At 43.3% G+C, this 24054-nt stretch overlaps 1 protein-coding gene across 4 annotated transcripts in view; it reads left to right on the top strand.

The window, feature by feature from the left end:
• The window catches only part of LOC121576454 (polypyrimidine tract-binding protein 1), a 33262-nt gene extending 13795 nt beyond the window's left edge, over positions 1-19467 (top strand). For 3 of the 4 annotated variants that reach the window (XM_041889608.1, XM_041889605.1, XM_041889604.1), the window contains 13 exons: positions 6909-6972; positions 7094-7266; positions 7508-7654; positions 8739-8888; positions 8983-9093; positions 9273-9462; positions 10846-10926; positions 11207-11334; positions 13301-13334; positions 17627-17719; positions 17935-18151; positions 18325-18402; positions 18567-19467. In XM_041889608.1, coding sequence (XP_041745542.1) covers positions 6957-6972; positions 7094-7266; positions 7508-7654; positions 8739-8888; positions 8983-9093; positions 9273-9462; positions 10846-10926; positions 11207-11334; positions 13301-13334; positions 17627-17719; positions 17935-18151; positions 18325-18402; positions 18567-18699 — 1551 coding nt within the window. In that variant the 5' untranslated portion in view covers positions 6909-6956 and the 3' untranslated portion in view covers positions 18700-19467. The remainder of the gene's footprint in view (positions 1-6908; positions 6973-7093; positions 7267-7507; positions 7655-8738; positions 8889-8982; positions 9094-9272; positions 9463-10845; positions 10927-11206; positions 11335-13300; positions 13335-17626; positions 17720-17934; positions 18152-18324; positions 18403-18566) is intronic. The other variant, XM_041889606.1, reaches the window with a different exon arrangement.
• Positions 19468-24054: the final 4587 nt, after the last annotated feature.

The raw sequence follows: 24054 nt of genomic DNA, 5'->3' as shown, positions 1-24054 counted from the left end.
CATCCGGTGTGGCGAACGTTGCTGTGGAAACAGTAGGGCCTAATTATTGGTTGGCTTTGGCATTGTGCCAGGAATGCTCTAGGTGGTATGTTCCAGTCTTCCAGCTCTCTGGCTCCTCCAAGCCCTCTTCTCTCTTTAGGGACTTCTGTCTCATCACTGATACGTCAGTACATGTCCCACTAAGTGTTAGCCCCTCTAATGCTGTACAACTCATAGGATGGTCTCATCCCTCCCTTGAGACCCTTCCCAGGAAAATAACAACTTTAACCACACACACAATGCCCCCCGTTGGAGCCCTGTAGTCTGGGCCGGGGCTAGCTAGCTTGAGCAAAAGCAGATGTTTCTAGAAGGTGGAAGTTTGAACGAGTGAGGAACGAGTGCAGACATGCAGTGGTAAGTGCTGCCTCGTCTCCCTGATGGATGTTGAGGGGAGGTTGAGTGGCTCCTCCAGGATATGTGGGTTTGGGATAGCGATCAAACGCTATGTGTTCCTAACTCGGAGTGTTATACCTCTGTGCTCTACACCGCTGTTACTGCTGACTTCCAGCTTGGCCTTCAAAAGCCACCCCACAGCAACGGCATTCCTCACGGCTCTTTTTGCAGAGATAATAGTCTGTGTTATGTGCATTGCCACAGCGACCCTTAGCACAAAGACAGATTCTTACAGGTACCACTTGTATATGAGAAGGACATTTTGTTACACACAAGCCAGCGCACATCAGTAACCTTAAGATTGGGGTGGTGGTAATATGGAGCTGTTTATTTTCACAGGAAAAGGGAGCAGTTTACTGGAATGCGGGTGCTTTTTCCATCCATTTTCTAATTGCCTCTTGTTTCCTGTTCTCCCCCGGGGTGTGTCATTACAAACTGCCGGCCTCAAAGAATGGCCTGTTGACTGTTTCAAAATGGCCGGGAGGGTCTTGGGTGGAACTGTAATTTAGATGGGTACAACATTTAGTTCCTTTACTATTAGGCCTAGTTAGTAATATTGTAAGAAGTTAATTGGTTTATTCACTGGATCAGTTGTGATATTCTAGATGGTTGGTGGTTATCCTGGAGAAAACTGTAACCCTTTTACGTCATGTTCTTGAAATGCCACTACGGAGGTGTTGTCTACTGTTTTACTCGTCAAATGCCCTTTGGGGGTTTTCCATCGGCTAAATGAAATCCTAAAATGTTGCATATTGTCCGCTATGTTTTTAATCAGATTGATGTGGGGAATGAAATGCAAACATACTATTTACCTTGGCTGTGGAGAGGGCCTCTCTATTGCATTCCTCAAAGATGGGAGAGGGACACACACAAGGGGATGAATAGAACCTATGCAGCACATGCAAATATGTTTCCCCCCCCCCCATTTTCAACATGCATGTTGTTCCACTGGCCTCTGTTTTCCAACTTAAGCTAATTAGGAAAAAGATGGTAAGGGAAAGGGCCTGTTTACAGTTGAAGTCGGAAGTTTACATACACCTTAGCCAAATACATTTAAACTCAGTTTTTCACAATTCCTGACATTTAATCCTAGTAAAAAGTCCCCGTCTTAGGTCAGTTAGGATCACCACTTTATTTTAAGAATGTGAAATGTCAGAATAATAGTAAAGTTATTTATTTGAGCTTTTATTTTTTTCATCACATTCCCAGTGGGTCAGAAGTTTACATACACTCAATTAGCATTTGGTAGCATTGCCTTTTTAAATTGTTTAACTTGGCTCAAACATTTCAGATAGCCTTCCACAAGCTTCCCACAATAAGTTGGATGATTTTTGGCCCATTCCTCCTGACAGAGCTGGTGTAACTGAGTCAGGTTTGTAGGCCTCCTTGCTCGCACATGCTTTTTCAGTTCTGCCCACAAGTTTTCTATAGGATTGAGGTCAGGGCTTTGTGATGGCCACTCCAATACCTTGACTTTGTTGTCCTTAAGCCATTTTGCCACAACTTTGGAAGTATGCTTGGGGTCATTGTCCATTTGGAAGACCCATTTGTGACCAAGCTTTAACTTCCTGACTGATGTCTTGAGATGTTGCTTCAATATATCCACATAATTTTCCTTCCTCATGATGCTATCTATTTTGTGAAGTGCACCAGTCTCTCCTGCACCAAAGCACCCCCACAGCATGATGCTGCCACCCCCGTGCTTCACTGTTGGGATGGTGTTCTTCGGCTTGCAAGAATCCCCCCTTTTCCTCCAAACATAACGATGGTCATTATGGCCAAACAGTTCTATTTTTGTTTCATCAGACCAGAGGACATTTCTCCAAAAAATACGATATTTGTCCCCATGTGCAGTTGCAAACTGTAGTCTGGCTTTTTTATGGCGGATTTGGAGCAGTAGCTTCTTCCTTGCTGAGCAGCCTTTCAGGTTATGTCGATATAGGACTCGTTTTTACTGTGGATATAGATACTTTTGTACCTGTTTCCTCCAGCATCTTCACAAGGTCTTTTGCTGTTGTTCTGGGATTGATTTGCACTTTTCGCACCAAAGTACGTTCATCTCTAGGAGACAGATCGCGTCTCCTTCATGACGGCTGCATGGTCCCATGGTGTTTATACTTGCGTACTATTGTTTGTACAGATTAATGTGGTACCTTCAGGCGTTTGGAAATTGCTCCCAAGGATGAACCAGACTTGTGGAGGTCTACAAATTCATTTCTGAGGTCTTGGCTGATTTTCTTTTGATTTACCCATGGTTTTACATTTTAGTCATTTAGCAGACGCTCTTATCCAGAGCGACTTACAGTTAGAGTGCATACATTTTCATACTGGCCGCCCTTGGGAAACGAACCCACAACCCTGGCGTTGCAAGCGCCATGCTCTACCAACTGAGCTACAGGGGACAGTATGATGTCAAGCAAAGAGGCACTGAGTTTGAAGGTAGGCCTTGAAATACATCCACAGGTACACCTCCAATTGACTCAAATGATGTCAATTAGCCTATCAGAAGCTTCTAAAGCCATGACATCATTTTCTGGAATTTTCCAAGCTGTTTAAAGGCACAGTCAACTTAATGTATGTAAACTTCTGACCCACTGGAATTGTGATACAGTGAATTATAAGTGAAATAATCTATAGTCTGTAAACAATTGTTGGAAAACTTACTTGTGTCATGCATAAAGTAGATGTCCTAACCGACTTGCCAAAACTATAGTTTGTTAACAAGACATTTGTGGAGTGGTTGAAAAACATTCTTCATTAACTTTTTAGAGGGGTCATAACTGGTTTGGCAAACATTTTGTGTGCAGCGTGGTAATTGCTGGGAGAAATGTACACCTAGCTGTGGGTCCGAGGAGAATCAGCCTTTTGTGTGTTCAGGCCAAGAGTCAGGGGTTTGGCTTAGCAGCTCACCTCACCTGGCGCCACAGGCTAGGGTTCCTATGGTGATGGAGTGACATTCAGGGCTGCCCCGGTAACGGCCCCATTCTTGAGGTGCATTGTCTCCTGCTCGCCTGCTAACTCTTAAAAAAAATAAAAAAATAATAATCTCTCCACACCTTTCTAATCTATTTAATTATTTATGCTTTTGATAAGATGGCTCCCTCAAACTTCTTTAGAACACAACTCACTTCATTAAAATGTCTAAACCCACTGTCTTAGCACAGCTTTTTAAAACATTAACGCTTAACTGAGTTTTTTGACAAAGGTGCCTGTTCTTCTGATCGGATAGTTTATTTTATAGGACATAATACTTAACGGGCTTAACACTTCACAGCCCAATACATATCATGTGGCTAGGAGACAGTCTGGCCAATTGAGTGCAGTAACCGTTTTCTTCTCACCCTTGAAAGGCCATTTGTGAGAATGTTATAGCAATTTCAGACTGAAGATGTGGTATATAAATAAGGCAATGTGTATATGACCCCTTTTCAAACAGCCATTTATTTACCTCTTTCTTGCAGGCAGGTATATACCCCTTCTATACATATCAGTGGGTAACTGGCCAATTGGGAGGGGTGGGGGTGGTGTTAAACCATGGGGGCTGTTTGCATTTCACATTTGGGAGGTGTTAAACCAATGGAAGTGTAAATTAATTTACCTGCAAAAAAGAAGAGAACCATTTTTTTTATTTTTTATTTTTATTTCACCTTTATTTAACCAGGTAAGCCAGTTGAGAACAAGTTCTCATTTACAACTGCGACCTGGCCAAGATAAAGCAAAGCAGTGCGATAAAAACAACACAGTTACATATGGGGTAAAAAAACATAGTCAAAAATACAACAGAAAATATATATACAGTGTGTGCAAATGTAGCAAGTTATGGAGGTAAGGCAATAAATAGGCTATAGTGCAGAATAATTACAATAGTATTAACAATGGAATGCTAGATGTGCAAGAGATTATGTGCAAATAGAGATACTGGGGTGCAAAAGAGCAAAATAAATAACAATATAGGGATGAGGTAGTTGGGTGGGCTAATTTCAGATGGGCTGTGTACAGGTGCAGTGATCGGTAAGGTGCTCTGACAACTGATGCTTAAAGTTATTGAGGGAGATAAGAGTCTCCAGCTTCAGAGATTTTTGCAATTCGTTCCAGTCATTGGCAGCAGAGAACTGGAAGGAATGGCGGCCAAAGGAGGTGTTGGCTTTGGGAATGACCAGTGAGATATACCTGCTGGAGCGCAGACTACGGGTGGGTGCTGCTATGGTGACCAATGAGCTAAGATAAGGCGGGGATTTGCCTAGCAGTGATTTATAGATGGCCTGGAGCCAGTGGGTTTGACGACGAACATGTAGTGAGGACCAGCCAACAAGAGCATACAGGTCACAGTGGTGGGTAGTGTATGGGGCTTTGGAGACAAAACGGATGGCACTGTGATAGACTACATCCAATTTGCTGAGTAGAGTGTTGGAGGCTATTTTGTAAATGACATCGCCGAAGTCAAGGATCGGTAGGATAGTCAGTTTTACGAGGGCATGTTTGGCAGCATGAGTGAAGGAGGCTTTGTTGCGAAATAGGAAGCCGATTCTAGATTTAACTTTGAACATTCACACAGACCTGATACCTGTATTTTGGTTACAGGGTCTGAAAATGCAGGAATCATGACTAGGTCTTTAGGTGGATTTTAATTTGCCATTTTTTTTACCCCCTACCCCTTTCAGATATACGATAAAAACTGGTATAAAAAAAAGCAGGCATGTTAAATTAGTGGGATTTTGGTCTGTGTATGAAAGGGATATTACAGTGGCAGACAAAGCCTGCTCTGTGACTTGGCCTGCCAGCCCTGCAATATCCTATTTAAAGCATAATCTATAGCAGCATCAGGAACATGCATTTTTCTACTAATCCTCTTTTAAAGACCTTTACCCACATTAGCCCCCCTGCCCCTCACGTATGGTTTTCATTGAGTCCCGCACCAGTGGAATTTGGAGTGGCTGGTGGGGGAGAGGAGAGGGCATTCTGTTGGCGCTTGCGGAAGGCTGTTTAGTTGTGTATTCAGGTGATCACATGAAAAGAGATGGCTTGTGGACGGTGAATCGTTTCCTTTAGCTTTGTTTCCGTTTCCCCTTTTTGTTGATGTTATAGAGGACAGCTGGTGTGCAGCCTTTTTTTACCCACGTTGTAAAGCGTACTTCTTCATTCTACCTCCATTTTTATAGGGCCTTGTATGTTTGTTAATGGCTCTGTGTTTGTTTTAAATCAGAATTTACCTTGGTGTATGGTTTTCTATATTACCATGGACTTATAGTTTTAAAGAAAATATTTCGGCTGTGCAGTTTTGGTAAGAAACCAAGAAAAGAACATCAAAGTTTCTTTCAAGCTAACGGATGTTTTATTTGATTTGATTTGACCCTTATTTTACCAGGTACGTTGACTGAACACATTCTCATTTACAGCAACGACCTGGGGAATAGTTACAGGGCAGAGGAGGGGGATGAATGAGCCAATTGGAAGCTGGGGATGATTAGGTGGACATGATGGTATGAGGGCCAGATTGGTGAGTGGAGCTTTTAGCTAATGCATTTTGGGGGCTTGGTCCACACTATGGGGAAAGCGTGAATGGGTCACCATCTCCACCAGTAACCACCAGGGGTGGGCGAGACTGCGGGGGTGATGTACCGCCAGGTCCATGACTCGGGTTTCTGTTCCCTCTCCATCCCTCCCTCCCCCGCCCTCATTCCTGCTGTTTGGCGACCCAGAAACGGAGTTGTTTTTCACCTTCCCTATGCCAGTACTGTGACCCCCAACACCCATAGTTACACACATGCACATTAAAGCGCACACATGCATGCACATACAATGCAAAGCCAGTGGGGGTAGGAATAGAGAGGGACAGGGTGTGTACATAGAGGACTTAACGAGGTTAGCAAGTCCTGTCATTGGATCCCCATCAGTCTGCATATGGTCCCATCTATGCGCATTCCTTTCTGCTTTTGTCTGCGAATGTCGTTGGGACGTTGGCCTCACCATTTGGTAATCTACTTGTAGCTCAGGGGTGGTCCTAGAACATTTCCTGTTAGCTAAGCAGCTGACCCTTTCCTGTTTTCCTGTTCCCATTGTCACAAGGCGATGCCTGCTAGCCCGTGTTTGACTCAATGGGTCACCCGGTACCTTCGTACAGGCCCACAGGAAAGGCTGTTGAAGGAACATGACTACTAGGCTGTGACAATGACGACCTGTGACTGGGTCAACCTGTGCCAAGATGTGCCATTGTCAATATCTGTCTCCCCATTGTTTTGCAAGGTCAAAGTGGCTGGTTTACTTAACCCAAGTGGCTATTGTTACAAGTTTATTTTGTGTTGCCAATGTATACGAGACAAGTTGTTACTCCATTTTCCATTTGAAAATCATAGGCCATACATGGGAGAATGTGCTTTTCAATTATTGTTCATGTAATTTTATTTTGTATTTTAAAAATTCATGCCGGTGGTGTGATTCTGCATTGGTCTCAACATCATGTCCTTTACCCTTTGCAGAGAGGATCAGACGAGCTTTTCTCCTGCGTCTCAAACGGACCCTATATAATGACCAGCGCAGCAGGTTAGTGTTGAAACCTCCATTTTGTTTTAATATCAAAGAAATAAACAAACTTTTTAAATCTATTTCAGCTGCATCTCCAAAAGGGCGTACATCCAAACTGTGCTCTCCATTTCTTCCACAGCCAATGGCAATGACAGCAAGAAGTTCAAAGGTGACATAAGGAGCCCGGGCATCCCGTCGCGTGTCATCCACATGCGCAAGCTCCCCAACGACATCAACGAGGCTGAGGTCATCTCCCTGGGCCTGTCCTTTGGTAAAGTCACCAACCTGCTCATGCTCAAAGGAAAGAACCAGGTAAGTGTTCTCACATGCGTTTCTATTCCAGAACTAGCACACCTGATTCAAGCCCAGGGGCTAGAGCAAAAGTGTGAAATGTCTGGGGGGTCCCAGAGAAGAGGTTTGAGAACCACTGGCTCATTAGTAGTAGTATGAATCATAGTTGTAACTACTTAATGCACTAGTAGTAACCAAGTGTTATCCAGAGCGGAACATAAACATGTAGTAGTGCTGATCAGAAATTCTCCTGTGTGTCCAGGCCTTCATAGAGATGAACACGGAGGACGCGGCCCAGGCCATGGTCAGCTACTACTCCTCGGTGACGCCAGTCATCCGCAATCACCCCATCTTCCTGCAGTACTCCAACCACCAGGAGCTCAAGACTGACAACTCCCCCAACCAAGTGGTGAGTCACGTTACTGTAGTGTACATCCTTGTCAACTGTTCACAACCCTTTTATCTGCTCAGGCGTACTCTTCTGAAAGGCTGTAAGAGAAGTTGTAGGCCTACATATGGACTCTACTCAAGGACTCTGCATTCAGGTTGTTTTTTTAGGAAGCTCTGAGCAAAGAGTGTTTGATGCTTAGAGCCAACATGAAATGGGTTTCCTCGACAGTGGACTAGTTTGCTGTGGTTTTTCTTTAGAGGTATTTTGAACCGGCCATGAAAGCTATGGGCTCTAGTTCGCCCCTCTTTCCTGTATTGCTGGGTCAGAATGACTCATTTTGGAAATTGTCTGTTCTTGCCAGGGCTTGTGTGGTTGCACAAGCAAACCACCTGTCTACTTGTCAGCATCATAGCTGACTTCAGCCAATCAGAATTAACAGATTTTCCATGTTGGCGAAAATGGAGCTGTCGGCATTCGACTGCTAATTTTGTTAAACTTCTACCTCCTTTTGCAGTGTTTCACAAGCTTAAAGGCTTGTTTACCTTTCCCTGCATATCTTGTGGTTGAGTGTGGTGTGTATCATGCACACTCCCCTATTCTAAACACAATTTCCTGGGAGACTGCATGCCAATGGCGACCAATGGAAACCACAGCTGTGCTCTCTCTGCTCCCCCTCAAATGACTCATCACTTAGTCTTATCTGCTCATTGGCTAATACAGTGAACATAAACACTGCTGCTGCATTCCAAGATGTTTGTGTTTTCTCCATGGAATGTTTTTCTTCCTACTAGGTGTATTACACTCACAAATGGGCCCCAGAGTTTCAACTGATGTGTGTACAAACATGTCGTTTTTTACAGCCATTTCTCTCGTAAATGTCGAGCAACTAGGAACTTGGCCTATATTGCTAACCTGAGTTTATTCAGTGAGGTGAAACGTAAAGAACTTAGCTTATTTAAATGTTTTGTGTAGAACACAGATGACTATCTGTGGGAGTCATGTCAGCTCTACTCGTTACATTTCTACCTGAACTTTCATGTGGAATTCCACTTGGTTCTCACCTCTTCCGCTGAACCACCCTCCTCTCTTCCCCTCCCAACAGAGAGCCCAGGCGGCACTGCAGGCGGTGCAGACGGGGGGCATGCCCATGGCAGGGGTGGACGCCTCGGCCGGCATGGGCGGGGCCAGCCCCGTGCTGCGTGTCATAGTGGAGAACCTCTTCTACCCCGTCACCCTGGACGTGCTGCATCAGGTAACACACACAGTCTTATAACACACTTCACTACATGTATGAATGTATAGGTCTAAGTTTGTATTCCCCCTGACCATGCCGTCGTCGCACGCAGATCTTCTCCAAGTTCGGCACGGTGCTGAAGATCATCACTTTTACCAAAAACAACCAGTTCCAGGCCCTGCTGCAGTACTCTGACGGCCTGACCGCTCAGCACACTAAACTTGTGAGTGGCGCCCTCTACCTGTCACACTAATACACAGCACTTCATTGTATTCTTAGATCCTAACTTGAATGTGTTTAAATGTATAGAGTATGGGGGAAAGGAATAGGAATGTGCAAATCGTTGATATTTGGACACATTTATGCATATTTTAATGTTGAAACTGTTGCCCTGTGATGAAGTCTTTAGACGGGCAGAACATCTACAACGCCTGCTGCACCCTCCGCATCAACTTCTCCAAGCTGGCCAGCCTGAACGTGAAGTACAACAACGACAAGAGCCGGGACTACACGCGTCCCGACCTGCCCACGGGGGACAGCCATCCCTCAATCGACCACCAGGCTATGGCTGCAGCCTTCGGTGAGTACTATGGTAAATATGTTTTAAAATACTTCCATCCTTCCTCGCTTCTCAATTAGACACGACTGGACAGGTGGGGAGCTACACTACATCTCATTCCAAAATCATGGGCATTAATATGGAGTTGGTCCCCACTTTGCTGCTATAACAGCCTCCACTCTTCTGGGAAGGCTTTCTACTAGATGTTGGAACATTGCTGCAGGGACTTGCTTCCATTCAGCCACAAGCGCATTAGTGAGGTAGGGCACTGATGTTGGGCAATTAGGCCTGGCTCGCAGTCGGTGTTCCAATTCATCCCAAAGGTGTTCAATGGGGTTGAGGTCAGGGCTCTGTGCAAGCCAGTCAAGTTCTTCCACACCGATCTCGACAAACCATTTCTGTATGGACCTCGCTTTGTGCACGGGGCATTGTCATGCTGAAACAGGAAAGGGACTTCCCCAAACTGTTGCCACAAGGTTGGAGGCACAGAATAATCTAGAATGTCATTGTATGCTGTAGCGTTAAGAATTCCCTTTACTGGAACTAAGGGGTCTAGCCCGAACCATGAAAAACAGCCCCAGACCATTATTCCTCCTCCACCAAACTTTACAGTTGGCACTATGCATTGGGGCAGGTAGCATTCTCCTGGCATCCACCAAACCCAGATTCGTCCGTCAAACTGCCAGATGGTGAAGCGTAATTCATCACTCCAGAGAACGCATTTCCACTGCTCCAGAGTCCAATGGCGGCAAGCTTTACACCACTCCAGCCAACGTTTGGCCTTGCGCATGGTGATCTTAGGCGTGTGTGCGGCTGCTCGGCCATGGAAACCCATTTCATGAAGCTCCAGACAAACAGTTATTGTGCTGACGTTGCTTCTGGGGGAAGTTTGGAGCTTGAGTGTTGCAACTGAGGACAGATGATTTTTACGGGCTACGCGCTTCATCACTTGGCGTTCCTGTTCTGTGAATTTGTGTGGCCTACCACTTCATGGCTGTACCGTTGCTCCTAGACGATTCCACGTCACAATAACAGCACTTACAGTTGACCGGGGCAGCTCTAGCATGGCAGAAATATTACGAACTGACTTGTTGGAAAGCTGCCATCCTATGACGGTGCCACATTGAAAGTCACTGAGCTCTTCAGGAAGGCCATTCTACTGACAATGTTTGTCTATGGAGATTGCATGGCTGTGAGCTCAACTTTAAATACCTGTCAGCAACGGATGAGGCTGAAATAGCCGAATCATCTACTAATTTGAAGGGGTGTCCACATACTTTTGTGTGTATATATATAGTAGATATGGCTGAACCTGTCCGATAATTTTCAACATTTTTATATTTGTATAATTTATATTACATTTATAAATTCAACCAATCGATTAACACTCCTCTGTATCCACATGTTTTTCTCCAGGTCCTCCCGGGATTATCTCGGCCAACCCATATGCGGGAGCTCACGCCTTCCCCCCAGCCTTCACCATTCAGCAAGCTGCAGGTTAGTCGGCTCCTCCTCTGTGACGCTCACCTTGCTCGTGACCAACATTGATGGATTGTACTTAGACTTTTTCACTAGCGCTTTACATTTAAAGGGGTAAACTGGCCTCATCCACTACCATTGAGTGGCTACACTACGACTACTTTGATACTTTTGCAGACCTTGACCTATGAGCAGATTAGCAGTCAAGTGCTGGGTGGCTTCCTGTACAGCTGTTTATCAACCCATTTCAGAGCTTGTGCACTGATTGTTATCCCGCTCCGTTTGCTTCCCTCCGCAGGCCTGACGATGCAGGGGGTTCCAGGAGGCCTGGCCCAACTGACCATGCCTGGGGCTGCAGTCAGAATGGGCTTCCACCAACTCACCAGTGGCCACTGTGTCCTGCTGCTCAGTAACCTCAACCCAGAGGTTAGTCCTGCCTTGCCTCCCTCTCGTCCCCTGGTGGCCCAGGTGAACTGAGTCTCCAGCTGTGAAGCTTCTCTATAGACGTGGGTTTCCTTCCTATTTCCTACCATGCTCCCCAAAGTGTGTACTTGGTCACTCCTCCCTCATGCGTTTTTAAAAGAAGTTGATTGTCATAATCCTGGGCTACTCTACACCATATTGTAGAGTATCCCATTGTCCCACCAGTTAATTTTTTAAAAATCCATGCGAGGAAGTGAGTGAGTGCACACTTTGGGGAAAAGGGTAGAGAATTGGACTGCAGCAAGTATTTGGAGAGCGCTGCTTCAGTGGGTCCACATGCCAAGTACATTGGGCTGTGTATTATATGCTGACACTCAGTGTAACAACATTTATGTTAATGTTCCACTTCTATTGAAAATGTTTACAGTTCAGCCCTCCCCCTTCTCTCACACACACACACACACACACACACACACACACACACACACACACACACACGCATTAAGTCATGCCTAGGTGATATGCAGTAGTATAGAGTTGGGGCGATATTACGATAGCATCTTCTATCGTCGATGGTGACAACCTCGTGATGTGACAGATGATGGTTTAGCCTATTTGAACTTGACTGGACCTCAACAGGAATGTAGGCCAGACAGAGCGGCTAATTCACCAAAGCAGCGCAAAAATGTTTCTCTGTCGGATGCCTGGGCATTTAGGCTATAGCCTAAACCTATTCATTTTTTTACATAATGGACACTTCTTAACTACCTTTTCTAGCTTATTACCCAAATACATATATTTTAGCCTACGACGGTGTTGTCCCGAAGTTGTTGTGGCTCTCAAAAATAACAAGAATGAAAGTCTATATCATAGGCTATTCTCAATGACAGCTTTAAGAACAAACAACATTTATTTTTCTATTGTTTCATGAGGCAAATAAAGCAATTATGAAAACGGTAGACTGCTTCTATCCAGCCCATAATGTAGGCCTATAACCTAACTCGCTACGGTAAGACATTAACTGTTCTATCATATTTTGCTCTTCCACCAGAAAGGAATATTAGAAAATATTTAACATTGCCTGCGCTTGCATTCGATTTCGCGCTTTAGCCCAACTGTCGTTAAATAATTGGGGGGTGGCCAATGGGGACGATAGCATCGTATTTCAAAACTGTGTGAAATGTCTATTAATGTTCAATTTGTCAACATAATGTTACCAGTCCCTCTTCATCTACTAAATCAGTCCCATAACCCATCACACTCATGTAGAGCCTTTTTTATCCGATTTAGAGACAATATTGCTTTTATCTTTAGCATGGCCTTCAGCTTAAGCCCAACCAATATTTCTACAGTCATTAATTTAAAGAGCTTATCTGTTCATGTTAATACCAATGGTACACTTAAACTCAGACTTATAGAATAAATATTGTCTCAGCCTCATGTGTATCATTCCTCCTAGTTTCATTGTAGGTTGAGTAATCTTTACATGATTTAAACCCTTTTTAAAGCACATTCTATACTGGATGGACCACTTCATATTTCTTTGTATATTGACCTTGTTTTTTTTACCTCCTTTTTCTTGTTTCTCTCCCTCCCCATTCCCCCTCTCTCACCCTCTTTTTTTGTTTTTGTTTTAACCTGGAAACCTTTTATTTATTTTTGTTGCCAAACTGACTGCACGCCCCATGTATCCCCCTCCCACCTTCTTTCTCTGAACCATTACACCACATCTTCAATACACACCACATGCATAAATGCATATAAACATATCCACTCATCTCTGCTCATATCATGTCACATAAACCACCTCCACCCCTTCTTCTCTCCTGTCCAATTTATTAACCCTCATGATCCAACCCCCGTGGAACTGCCTCCGCTGTGGATGATATGTTGAACCTCCACTCTCCTGCCTCCGATCTTTTTCCTGTCCCTTCCTCCCTCCGCTGCCTTCCTCTGCTGTCTTATAAAGAGAGTTACGCCCCAATGCCTCTTTATTCTTTTCGGTATGTTGTCATTGGCACCTTTTTTTATTATTACTACTTGTTTGTTCTGTTCAGTTTATAAAAAAATTATTTCATAACCAGTTTGTTTCAAATGTTTTGAGTTTCTAGTTTTGGTTTCATGAGTTTTGTGTGTTAGTTTTAGAAACTTGGTGAAAAGTTGCAGCATTTTCAGTGTTTGTGTCCACGGGCTTACAGTGAGGGACAAAAGTATTTGATCCCCTGCTGATTTTGTACGTTTGCCCACTGACAAAGAAATGATCAGTCTATAATTTTAATGGTAGGTTTATTTGAACAGTGAGAGACAGAATAACAACAACAAAAAATCCTGAAAAACGCATGTCAAAAATGTTATAAATTGATTTGCATTTTAATGAGGGAAATAAGTATTTGACCCCCTCTCAATCAGAAAGATTTCTGGCTCCCAGGTGTCATTTATACAGGTAATGATCTGAGATTAGGAGCACACTCTTAAAGGGAGTGCTCCTAATCTCAGCTTGTTACCTGTATAAAAGACACCTGTCCAAAGAAGCAATCAATCAATCAGATTCCAAACTCTCCACCATGGCCAAGACCAAAGAGCTCTCCAAGGATGTCAGGGACAAGATTGTAGACCTACACAAGGCTGGAATGTGCTACAAGACCATCGCCAAGCAGCTTGGTGAGAAGGTGACAACAGTTGGTGCGATTATTCGCAAATGGAAGAAACACTAAATAACTGTCAATCTCCCTCGGCCTGGGGCTCCATGCAAGATCTCACCTCGTGGAGTTGCAATGATCATGAGAACGGTGAGGAATCAGCCCAGAACTACACGGGAGGATCTTGTCAATGATCTCAAGGCAGCTGGGACCATAGTCACCAAGAAAACAATTGGTAACACACTACACCGTGAAGGACTGAAATCCTGCAGCGCCCGCAAGGTCCCCCTGCTCAAGAAAGCATGTATACAGGCCCGTCTGAAGTTTGCCAATGAACATCTGAATGATTCAGAGGAGAACTGGGTGAAAGTGTTGTGGTCAGATGAGACCAAAATGGAGCTCTTTGGCATCAACTCAACTCGCCGTGTTTGGAGGAGGAGGAATGCTGCCTATGACCCCAAGAACACCATCCCCACCGTCAAACATGGAGGTGGAAACATTATGCTTTGGGGGTGTTTTTCTGCTAAGGGGACAGGACAACTTCACCGTAGGTCAAAGGGACGATGGCGGCGCCATGTACCGTCAAATCTTGGGTGAGAGCCTCCTTCCCTCAGCCAGGGCATTGAAAATTGGTCGTGGATGGGTATTCCAGCATGACAATGACCCAAAACACACGGCCAAGGCAACAAAGGAGTGGCTCAAGAATAATCACATTAAGGTCCTGGATTGGCCTAGCCAGTCCCCAGATCTTAATCCCATAGAAAATCTGTGGAGGGAGCTGAAGGTTCGAGTTGCCAAACGTCAGCCTCGAAACCTTAATGACTTGGAGAAGATCTGCAAAGAGGAGTGGGACAAAATCCCTCCTGAGATGTGTGCAAACCTTGTGGCCAACTACAAGAAACGTTTGACCTCTGTGATTGCCAACAAGGATTTTGCCACCAAGTACTAAGTCATGTTTTGCAGAGGGGTCAAATACTTATTTCCCTCATTAAAATGCAAATCAATTTATAACATTTTTGACGTGTTTTTCTGGATTTTGTTGTTGTTATTCTGTCTCTCACTGTTCAAATAAACCTACCATTAAAATTATAGACTGATCATGGCTTTGTCAGTGGGCAAACGTACAAAATCAGCAGGGGATCAAATACTTTTTTCCCCTCACTGTATATAGATATTTCTGACTAGTGTCTTTTAATACTATCGACCAATTTCATGACCTGAAAACCAATGAATATACAGTGGGGGAAAAAAGTATTTAGTCAGCCACCAATTGTGCAAGTTCTCCCACTTAAAAAAGATGAGAGAGGCCTGTAATTTTCATCATAGGTACACGTCAACTATGACAGACAAAATAAGAGAAAAAAATTTCAGAAAATCACATTGTAGGATTTTTAATGAATTTATTTGCAAATTATGGTGGAAAATAAGTATTTGGTCACCTACAAACAAGCAAGATTTCTGGCTCTCACAGACCTGTAACAACTTCTTTAAGAGGCTCCTCTGTCCTCCACTCGTTACCTGTATTAATGGCACCTGTTTGAACTTGTTATCAGTTTAAAAGACACCTGTCCACAACCTCAAACAGTCACACTCCAAACTCCACTATGGCCAAGACCAAAGAGCTGTCAAAGGACACCAGAAACAAAATTGTAGACCTGCACCAGGCTGGGAAGACTGAATCTGCAATAGGTAAGCAGCTTGGTTTGAAGAAATCAACTGGGAGCAATTATTAGGAAATGGAAGACATACAAGACCACTGATAATCTCCCTCGATCTGGGGCTCCACGCAAGATCTCACCCCGTGGGGTCAAAATGATCACAAGAACGGTGAGCAAAAATCCCAGAACCACACGGGGGGACCTAGTGAATGACCTGCAGAGAGCTGGGACCAAAGTAACAAAGCCTACCATCAGTAACCCACTACGCCGCCAGGGACTCAAATTCTGCAGTGCCAGACGTGTCCCCCTGCTTAAGCCAGTACATGTCCAGGCCCGTCTGAAGTTTGCTAGAGTGCATTTGGATGATCCAGAAGAGGATTGGGAGAATGTCATATGGTCAGATGAAACCAAAATATAACTTTTTGGTAAAAACTCAACTCGTCGTGTTTGGAGGACAAAGAATGCTGAGTTGCATCCAAAGAACACCATACCTACTGTGAAGCATGGGGGTGGAAACATCATGCTTTGGGGGCTGTTTTTCTGCAAAGGGACCAGGACGACTGATCCGTGTAAAGGAAAGAATGAATGGGGCCATGTATCGTGAGATTTTGAGTGAAAACCTCCTTCAATCAGCAAGGGCATTGAAGATGAAACGTGGCTGGGTCTTTCAGCATGACAATGATCCCAAACACACCGCCCGGGCAACGAAGGAGTGGCTTCGTAAGAAGCATTTCAAGGTCCTGGAGTGGCCTAGCCAGTCTCCAGATCTCAACCCCATAGAAAATCTTTGGAGGGAGTTGAAAGTCCGTGTTGCCCAGCGACAGCCCCAAAACATCACTGCTCTAGAGGAGATCTGCATGGAGGAATGGGCCAAAATACCAGCAACAGTGTGTGAAAACCTTGTGAAGACTTACAGAAGACGTTTGACCTGTGTCATTGTCATTGCCAACAAAGGGTATATAACAAAGTATTGAGAAACTTTTGTTATTGACCAAATACTTATTTTCCACCATAATTTGCAAATAAATTCATTAAAAATCCTCCAATGTGATTTTCTGGATTTTATTTTTCTCATTTTGTCTGTCATAGTTGACGTGTACCTATGATGAAAATTACAGGCCTCTCTCATCTTTTTAAGTGGGAGAACTTGCACAATTGGTGGCTGACTAAATACTTTTTTCCCCCACTGTATATCTGTTTTTTATCCGAGTTTACTATTCCCTTAACCATAGTGGAAATTACAAGACTGCACGTTGTGCATTTGAATTGATAAGAATATATTGTGGGAAATTCTGTGAGATGCTGTAACTTCCATCAGATTTTATTATTTGTCTGTTCAGTCATAGTTTTTATGGTAAATGTGCATGCTGGATTTTTTCATTTTGCATGCCCTTTATGAACGCTGTATCAATTGCTTTTGGTTAATGGTCAAGACTCCCATTATTTGTGCAGAGTACATATGGCCAATTTTGCATTCCTTTATTAAGCGTCTTCAATGTTATTCACCAATTCATCAGGAGGGGTCACTTTGTAGATGCACAAGTCATTTCCTCCTTGATAAACTACATAAAACCCTAATTTTCCCTTTCCCTTATTCCGTCCAAGTGTAGCTACATTTTGCAGTTCCACCACCTTTCTCTTTGAGAATTTATTTAAACCGATGTACAAATGGTAGCCTACACTTTGATAAAAAAAAAAAAAAATGGACAATTCTGGTATAGTAAAGTCAAACATGCTGTACCTCTGAGTAATTTACCAATTCCCACTAGTGACCATGATGCAACATTCCAATGATCAGTGGCTTCAGTCGCTCATGTTAGAATGAATTTCACCCCCTTCTCATTTGACTAAATGGAGGAGCATCTTGATTGTGAACTGAAGTTATTCATATACACAAGTTTCCCCATGGGGCCCAGATAGGTGTTAACCAAATCTTAAAGGTGCCCAAAGACATGGTTTTATTGGTTTCAAACAGTTGTCCCCCCAATCTTTGTGAAGGTGTATATGGTGATGTAATGAGAGTGAAGATCCTGTTCAACAAGAAGGAGAACGCTCTGATCCAGATGTCTGATGGGACTCAGGCGCAGCTAGGTAAGGCCCGCTAAACTTTCCTGGAAAGGAATAATCCAGGAAAAGTAGCGCCAAACGAAACCATATGTAGGGAGTGATGTGCATCTGGAAATTATGCTAATGGTAATAATAAGGTTTTCTAGATGTCCGCTTTAGCGATGGAAATTTGCCAGCGTGTTGAGTACACCCATACACTGATTAGAAGACTCACACTGCTTAACCTCTGCTTCCAACAGCAATGAGCCACCTGAATGGCCAGAGACTCCACGGGACAGCGCTGCGAATCACCCTGTCCAAACACACCAACGTTCAGCTGCCCCGCGAGGGCCACGAGGACCAGGGCCTGACCAAGGACTACAGCAACTCCCCCCTACACCGCTTCAAGAAGCCCGGCTCCAAGAACTACTCCAACATATTCCCTCCCTCAGCCACCCTGCACCTCTCAAACATCCCGTAAGTAGACCGGAGGTGTTTCTGCTGGAATGACCCCACTGATGCGTTCGATAGCTGCTAGTCCTCAGGTACCACTTTCATGGTATGGAAAAACTCAGCCAATTGCCACGGTATGTATTGGTGAACTACTGCTAAAGTCTTGTCTAGTTTTTAAATTGTGTCTTTCTTTTTAGTCCCTCTGTGGTTGAGGACGACCTTAAGATGCTGTTTGCGAGCTCTGGTGCAATGGTCAACGCCTTCAAGTTCTTCCAGTAAGTTATCTTTTCCCCTTTTCTAAAACCCAGCTATGTTTAGTATTTTTGTTAAAATCGTTATTCTTTTCTATCTGGTTGTGTGGGTGATGTTGCATATCGGACTGTATGTCGAATGTTTAAGAAAGGCTGCGTATCTGACAGTGTTGGTGCATTGTTTTTAGGAAAGACCGCAAGATGGCCTTGGTCCAGATGGACTCAGTAGAGGAGGCCATTGAGTCCCTCATCAAGTTCCACAATCACGACCTGGGCGAGAACCACCACCTGAGGGTGTCCTTCTCCAAATCCACAATCTGAGGGGGGCAGCCCAAAACGCAACTGCTAACGGGCCGTAGCGAGTTGTGGGGAAGCAACTCTACAGTCATAATAGCCTCAACCACAGAATTCACTTCCATCATTCCTAGTATATTATATTTATATACGCAAAGCTAAACCATATGGAAAAGTAAAGTGCACACCCGATTTTCCTTTCCTTTTTTCTTTTTTTTCTTTAAGTTTTCTATTATCTTGCCTTTTTGAGAGGTGAATGAATCTCTCTCTCTCTCGCTTTCTCTCGCTCTCTCCCTCTGTCTCTGTGCACAGACAGAAGTAGTTTACACTTGCCTTTCTGAGTCTGACTAAAGACACTCACCTAGCCTAAACTTGGAACTAAAGTTCCATTTGCCCTTAGGGTCCAGCACCACTAGGCTCTGAGGTCCTGTGATGCCTCATGTCCTCTGTGCCTTAGTCCAGAAGTCTTACATCCTTCAATTTGATATTTTTGGCATTTTACTAGATAATTTTGTTTTGGCTATCTTCTCTAATTCTTTGTTTGCAAAGACCAGGTTTACAGCTGATATGGGTTTACCGTTTTGTATGAAATGTATTACAAGATTGTCCATTCCTTTTTTCCCATGTATCATGAAGGTATACTTTTTTTGTCTTATTTTAAAGTGCCCTCTTGTTTTAAAAGTAAGTTGAGCTAGCTAGTTGCAAGATTCAATCCACAATGCTGTGTGTATATGTATGTATGTGTGTGTATGTATATATGTATGTATATTTGTGTGTGTGTATATATGTGTATGTATATACGTATGTGTGTATATATATGTGTGTGTATGTACCAGTCAAATGTTTTGACACACCTACTCATTCATTTCTTTATTTTTACTATTTTCTACATTGTAGAATAATAGTGAAGATATCAAAACTATGAAATAACACATATGGAATCTTGTAGTAGCCACCCTTTGCCTTGATGACAGCTTTGCACATTCTTGGCATTCTCTCAACCAGCTTCACCTGGAATGCTTTTCCAACAGCCTTGAAGGAGTTCCCACATATGCTGAGCACTTGTTCGCTACTTTTCCTATACTCTGCCGTCCGACTCATCCCAAACCATCTCAATTGGGTTGAGGTCGGGGGATTGTGGAGGCCAGGTCATCTGATGCAGCACTCCATCACTCTCCTTCTTGGTAAAATAGCCCTTACACAGCCTGAAGGTGTGTTGGGTCATTGTCCTGTTGAAAAACAAATGATAGTCCCACTAAGCCCAAATCAGATGGGATGGCATATCGCTGCAGAATGCTGTGGTAGCCATGCTGGTTAAGGGTGCCTTGAATTCGAAATAAATCACAGACAGTGTCACCGGCAAAGCACCCCCACACCATAACACCACCTCCATGCTTTACGGTGGGAAATTTACATTCGGAAATCATCCGTTCACCCACACAGCGTCCCAAAAATCTCAAATTTTGACTCCAGACCAAAGGACAAATTTCCACCGGTCTAATGTCTATTGCTCGTGTTTCTTGGCCCAAGCAGGTCTCTTCTTCTTATTGGGGTCATTTAGTAGTGGTTTCTTTGCAACAATTCGACCATGAAGGCCTGATTCACACAGTCCCCTCTGAACAGTTGATGTTGAGATGTGTCTGTGACTTGAACTCTGTGAAGCATTTATTTGGGCTGCAATTTCTGAGGCTGGTAACTAATTAACTAATCCTCTGCAGTAGAGGTAACTCTGGGTCCTCCATTCCTGTGGTGGTCCTCATGAGAGCCAGTTTCATCATAGCACTTGATGTTTTTTTGCAACTGCACTTGAAGAAACTTTCAAAGTTCTTGAAATTTTCCGTATTGACTGACCTTCATGTCTTTAAAGTAATGATGGACTGTCGTTTTCTCTTTGCTTATTTGAGCTGTTCTTGCCATAATATGGACTTGGTCTTTTACCAAAGAGGGCTATCTTCTGTATATCCACCCTACCATGTCACAATTCAACTGATTGGCTCAAATGCATTAAAAAGGAAATAAATTCCTAAATTAACTTTTAAGAAGGCATACCTGTTAATTGAAATGCATTCCAGGTGACTACCTCATGAAGCTGGTTGAGAGAATGCCAAGAGTGTGCAAAGCTGTCATCAAGGCAAAGGGTGGCTATTTGAAGAATCTCAAATATAAAATATATTTTGATTTGTTTAACACTTTTTTGGTTACTACATGATTCCATGTGTTATTTCATAGTTTTGATGTCTTCTATTATTCTTCAATGTAAAAAATAGTAAATATAAAGAAAAACCCTTGAATGAGTAGGTGTCCAAACTTTTGACTGGTATTGTGTGTGTGTGATTTATATTCCTAGTCTTGTTTAATGTATCTCTAGATGTAGGTGGTTTTGCATTTTATGAAATGTATACAATCATTTTTGTACAAATCCAATATTGTCCACAATTTTTATTCCAATATACTGTTGGTTGTAGCTGATAGGTCTTGGTCAGTGGTTGCCTTAACCACTGTGCCTTTGCAAAAGGTCTATTGACTGAGCTTTCCTGATAAGTGTGGTTTACAATGTGCTGTCTTGTGTTTGTTTATGATTTTTGTCTTTATTGCTTGTCTCCCTCTGTTGCAGTGGCCGTCAATTTAGTATATTTATACAACTTCTGTCATACACTACAGCTCAAAACCAAATAAGGCCTTTTTGCAAGTTTATTGTAGCTAACCTGTAGAGACGCACCGCTTTATTCATAGTTCACTACCACAGTGTGGTAGTCTGCCCGCACATTGTAGCTAATTTACACGGCTATTTCGAATCTCGTACATATGCAGACTATTTGCGACTCTGCTGCTGTGATCTATGAATTAAACTTAAGAATTGGAAGCTTCTCGGTTAGTTTAATGGCAAGATGAAAGATGGTCATATCATTTACAAGTGTGCTCTTAAGAAATTAGTGAATATAGTCTGTCACTCGTCTTAAGTGTTCACAAAGGACTTCTCACGAGGTGTTAGTAGCCTTTATTTTACAGGGCTGTGACTTACTTCATTCCGTCATTGCTAAAAGCAGCTAAGGGCTATACAGCACCCACTCTGTCAAGGTAGTCGGCAGGTAGCTTAGTGGGTAAGAGCGTTGTGCCAGTAACCGAAAGGTCGCTGGTTCTAATCCCCGAGCCGACTGGGTGAAAAATCTGTCGATGTGCCCTTAAGCCAGGTACTTAACCCTAATTGCTCCTGTAAATCCTTCTGGATAAGAGCGTCTGCAAATTACTAAAATGTAGTCTAGGGACTGGACTCGTCTGGACAACTTGCAGCTTAAATTAAGATCCATTTAGCTATTTTAGACAAGTGCCTGTCAAACGTTTAAGCCTTTTTTTGTCTGTTTAGTTGTAATGAACGTATATGTCGTTTCTGGCTTACAATGAGGGCTTGTAGGAAATGCACACATCAGGCATAACTCTAAACGTCTGCAGTGATGCTAGACGCTGGCTACATTGAAGGTGGACACGCTGTTGTAGACCACTTTCACAATTAGTTGTGCATCAACTCCCCAGTCGCTTTCCCTATGTTGACCTGGTGCAAAAGCTATAATAGAATTTCAGGGTCACAGTGCTCAGCCGCTTTGTTAAATCACTTGAGTTTTCATGGACTCCAACAATGTAGAAGAATCACAATTTCTAGACAACTGAACCTGACTTAAGGATAAGTGACACTTGCTTCTAAATCAGTATGTAGCGTGTGTTGACAATAAAGGCCTTTACATGCTTTGTTAACCCCAGGCCATGGCGGGAGTGGATTTACCAATTATGCAAAATTGCAAAGCATTTAAAATCATTACAACCTCAATCACTGAAGATGGCAGGTTTCTTCCAGGGAGGTATTGTTGATTGTCAGGGGGTTGGGATGAAAAGCTGTGTATAATGGTTGGGTTTTTTTGTACCACAAAAAGTAGCTATTCAGAAGCAATATAGGTTTTATATCAATGAAACATGTCTATTTTGATTATAGCTTGGGACCATTCTTGAGCCTCTCAGTTAAACGTATCGTAGAGAAGAAAAAAAAAATGTTTTCCAACTAAAATGTTTTGTCCCTTTGGTCATTGTGTAGTGTTCTGTATAGCTCATACTTTTCTGGTTCTTGTCCTTTCAATAAATATTTTCTCTGCTTTCTACTTGTCATTTCCTCTTGTTAGGTTCTGCTATTTTTGGATTTACCTCTCCTTGCACATCCAGTTACTTTCCTACGTTCTCCCGCAAAGCATTGGATCTATAAAGGCTGCTCCCATTGTTTCTGGGCTAAATACTAGCTTACTTGATTTTATTTTAACAGGGATTCCCATTGAGACCAAGGTCTTTTTTGCAAGGGAGCCCTGCATGCTCATAATTTATAAAATTACAAACACAGAAGAATTGCATAGTTTCCTATTAAAGCTTATCTGTCCAAATTCTTATGAAAGAAGAACTGGACACGAGCAGAGCTATTGATTTGAAATGGTAAAACGTGCATAAAATACTTTTAGTATAGAGGCCAAGCATTTTTGTCCCTAACTACTTTTGGAATGCACTGTCTGTGGCATACATCAAAAGTTTGAGGGGGCACTGATGGTCAAATTCAGTAAATTCGGAGTAAATGTATTGTACTGCTAACGCTGAGACAACTTCTTTATTAACAACTGCATTGTGAAGTAGCTTGTAGTTTTGTTTCATTGGGATTCTCTGCCTCTGACCCTATTACGGGGGCTGATTCACTGGCTTACTGGTGCTTTCCATGCTGTCCCTAGGAGGGGTTCATCACTTGAGTGGGTTGAGTTCCTGACGAGATCTTCCTGTCCGGTTTTTTCGCCCCCTTGGGCTTGTGCAGTGGAGGAGATCTTCGTGGGCTATACTCAGCCTTGTCTCAGGGTAGTAGGTTGGTGGTCTGTTGATATCCCTCTGGTGGTGTCGGACGGGGCCACAGTGCCACAGTCTTTTTTAAATATTATTATACACTTTTTTTTTTGGGGGATTTCTCTGGTGAGCCTACGAAAACAATGTATTAGATGATAACCTAGCCCAAAGGTTAGAATGATATTCATTGACTACAGCTCAGCATTCAACACCATAGTGCTCTCTAAGCTCATCACTAAGCTAAGGATCCTGGGACTAAACACCTCCCTCTGCAACTGGATCCTGGACTTCCTGACGGGCCGCCCCCAGGTGGTAAGGATAGGTAACAACACATCTGCCACACTGATCCTCAACACGGGGGCCCCTCAGGGGTGCGTGCTCAGTCCCCTCCTGTACTCTCTGTTCACCCATGACTGCATGGCCAGGCATGACTCCAACACCATCATTAAGTTTGCCGACGACACAACAGTGGTAGGCCTGATCACCGACAACGATGAGACAGCCTATAGGGAGGAGGTC

Source organism: Coregonus clupeaformis, chromosome 11, assembly GCF_020615455.1.
Source record: "Coregonus clupeaformis isolate EN_2021a chromosome 11, ASM2061545v1, whole genome shotgun sequence".
In the NCBI taxonomy this organism is placed as follows: Eukaryota; Metazoa; Chordata; class Actinopteri; order Salmoniformes; family Salmonidae; genus Coregonus; species Coregonus clupeaformis.
Note: the sequence above shows the minus strand (reverse complement) of the source record. Positions and strands in the feature narration are given on the sequence as shown.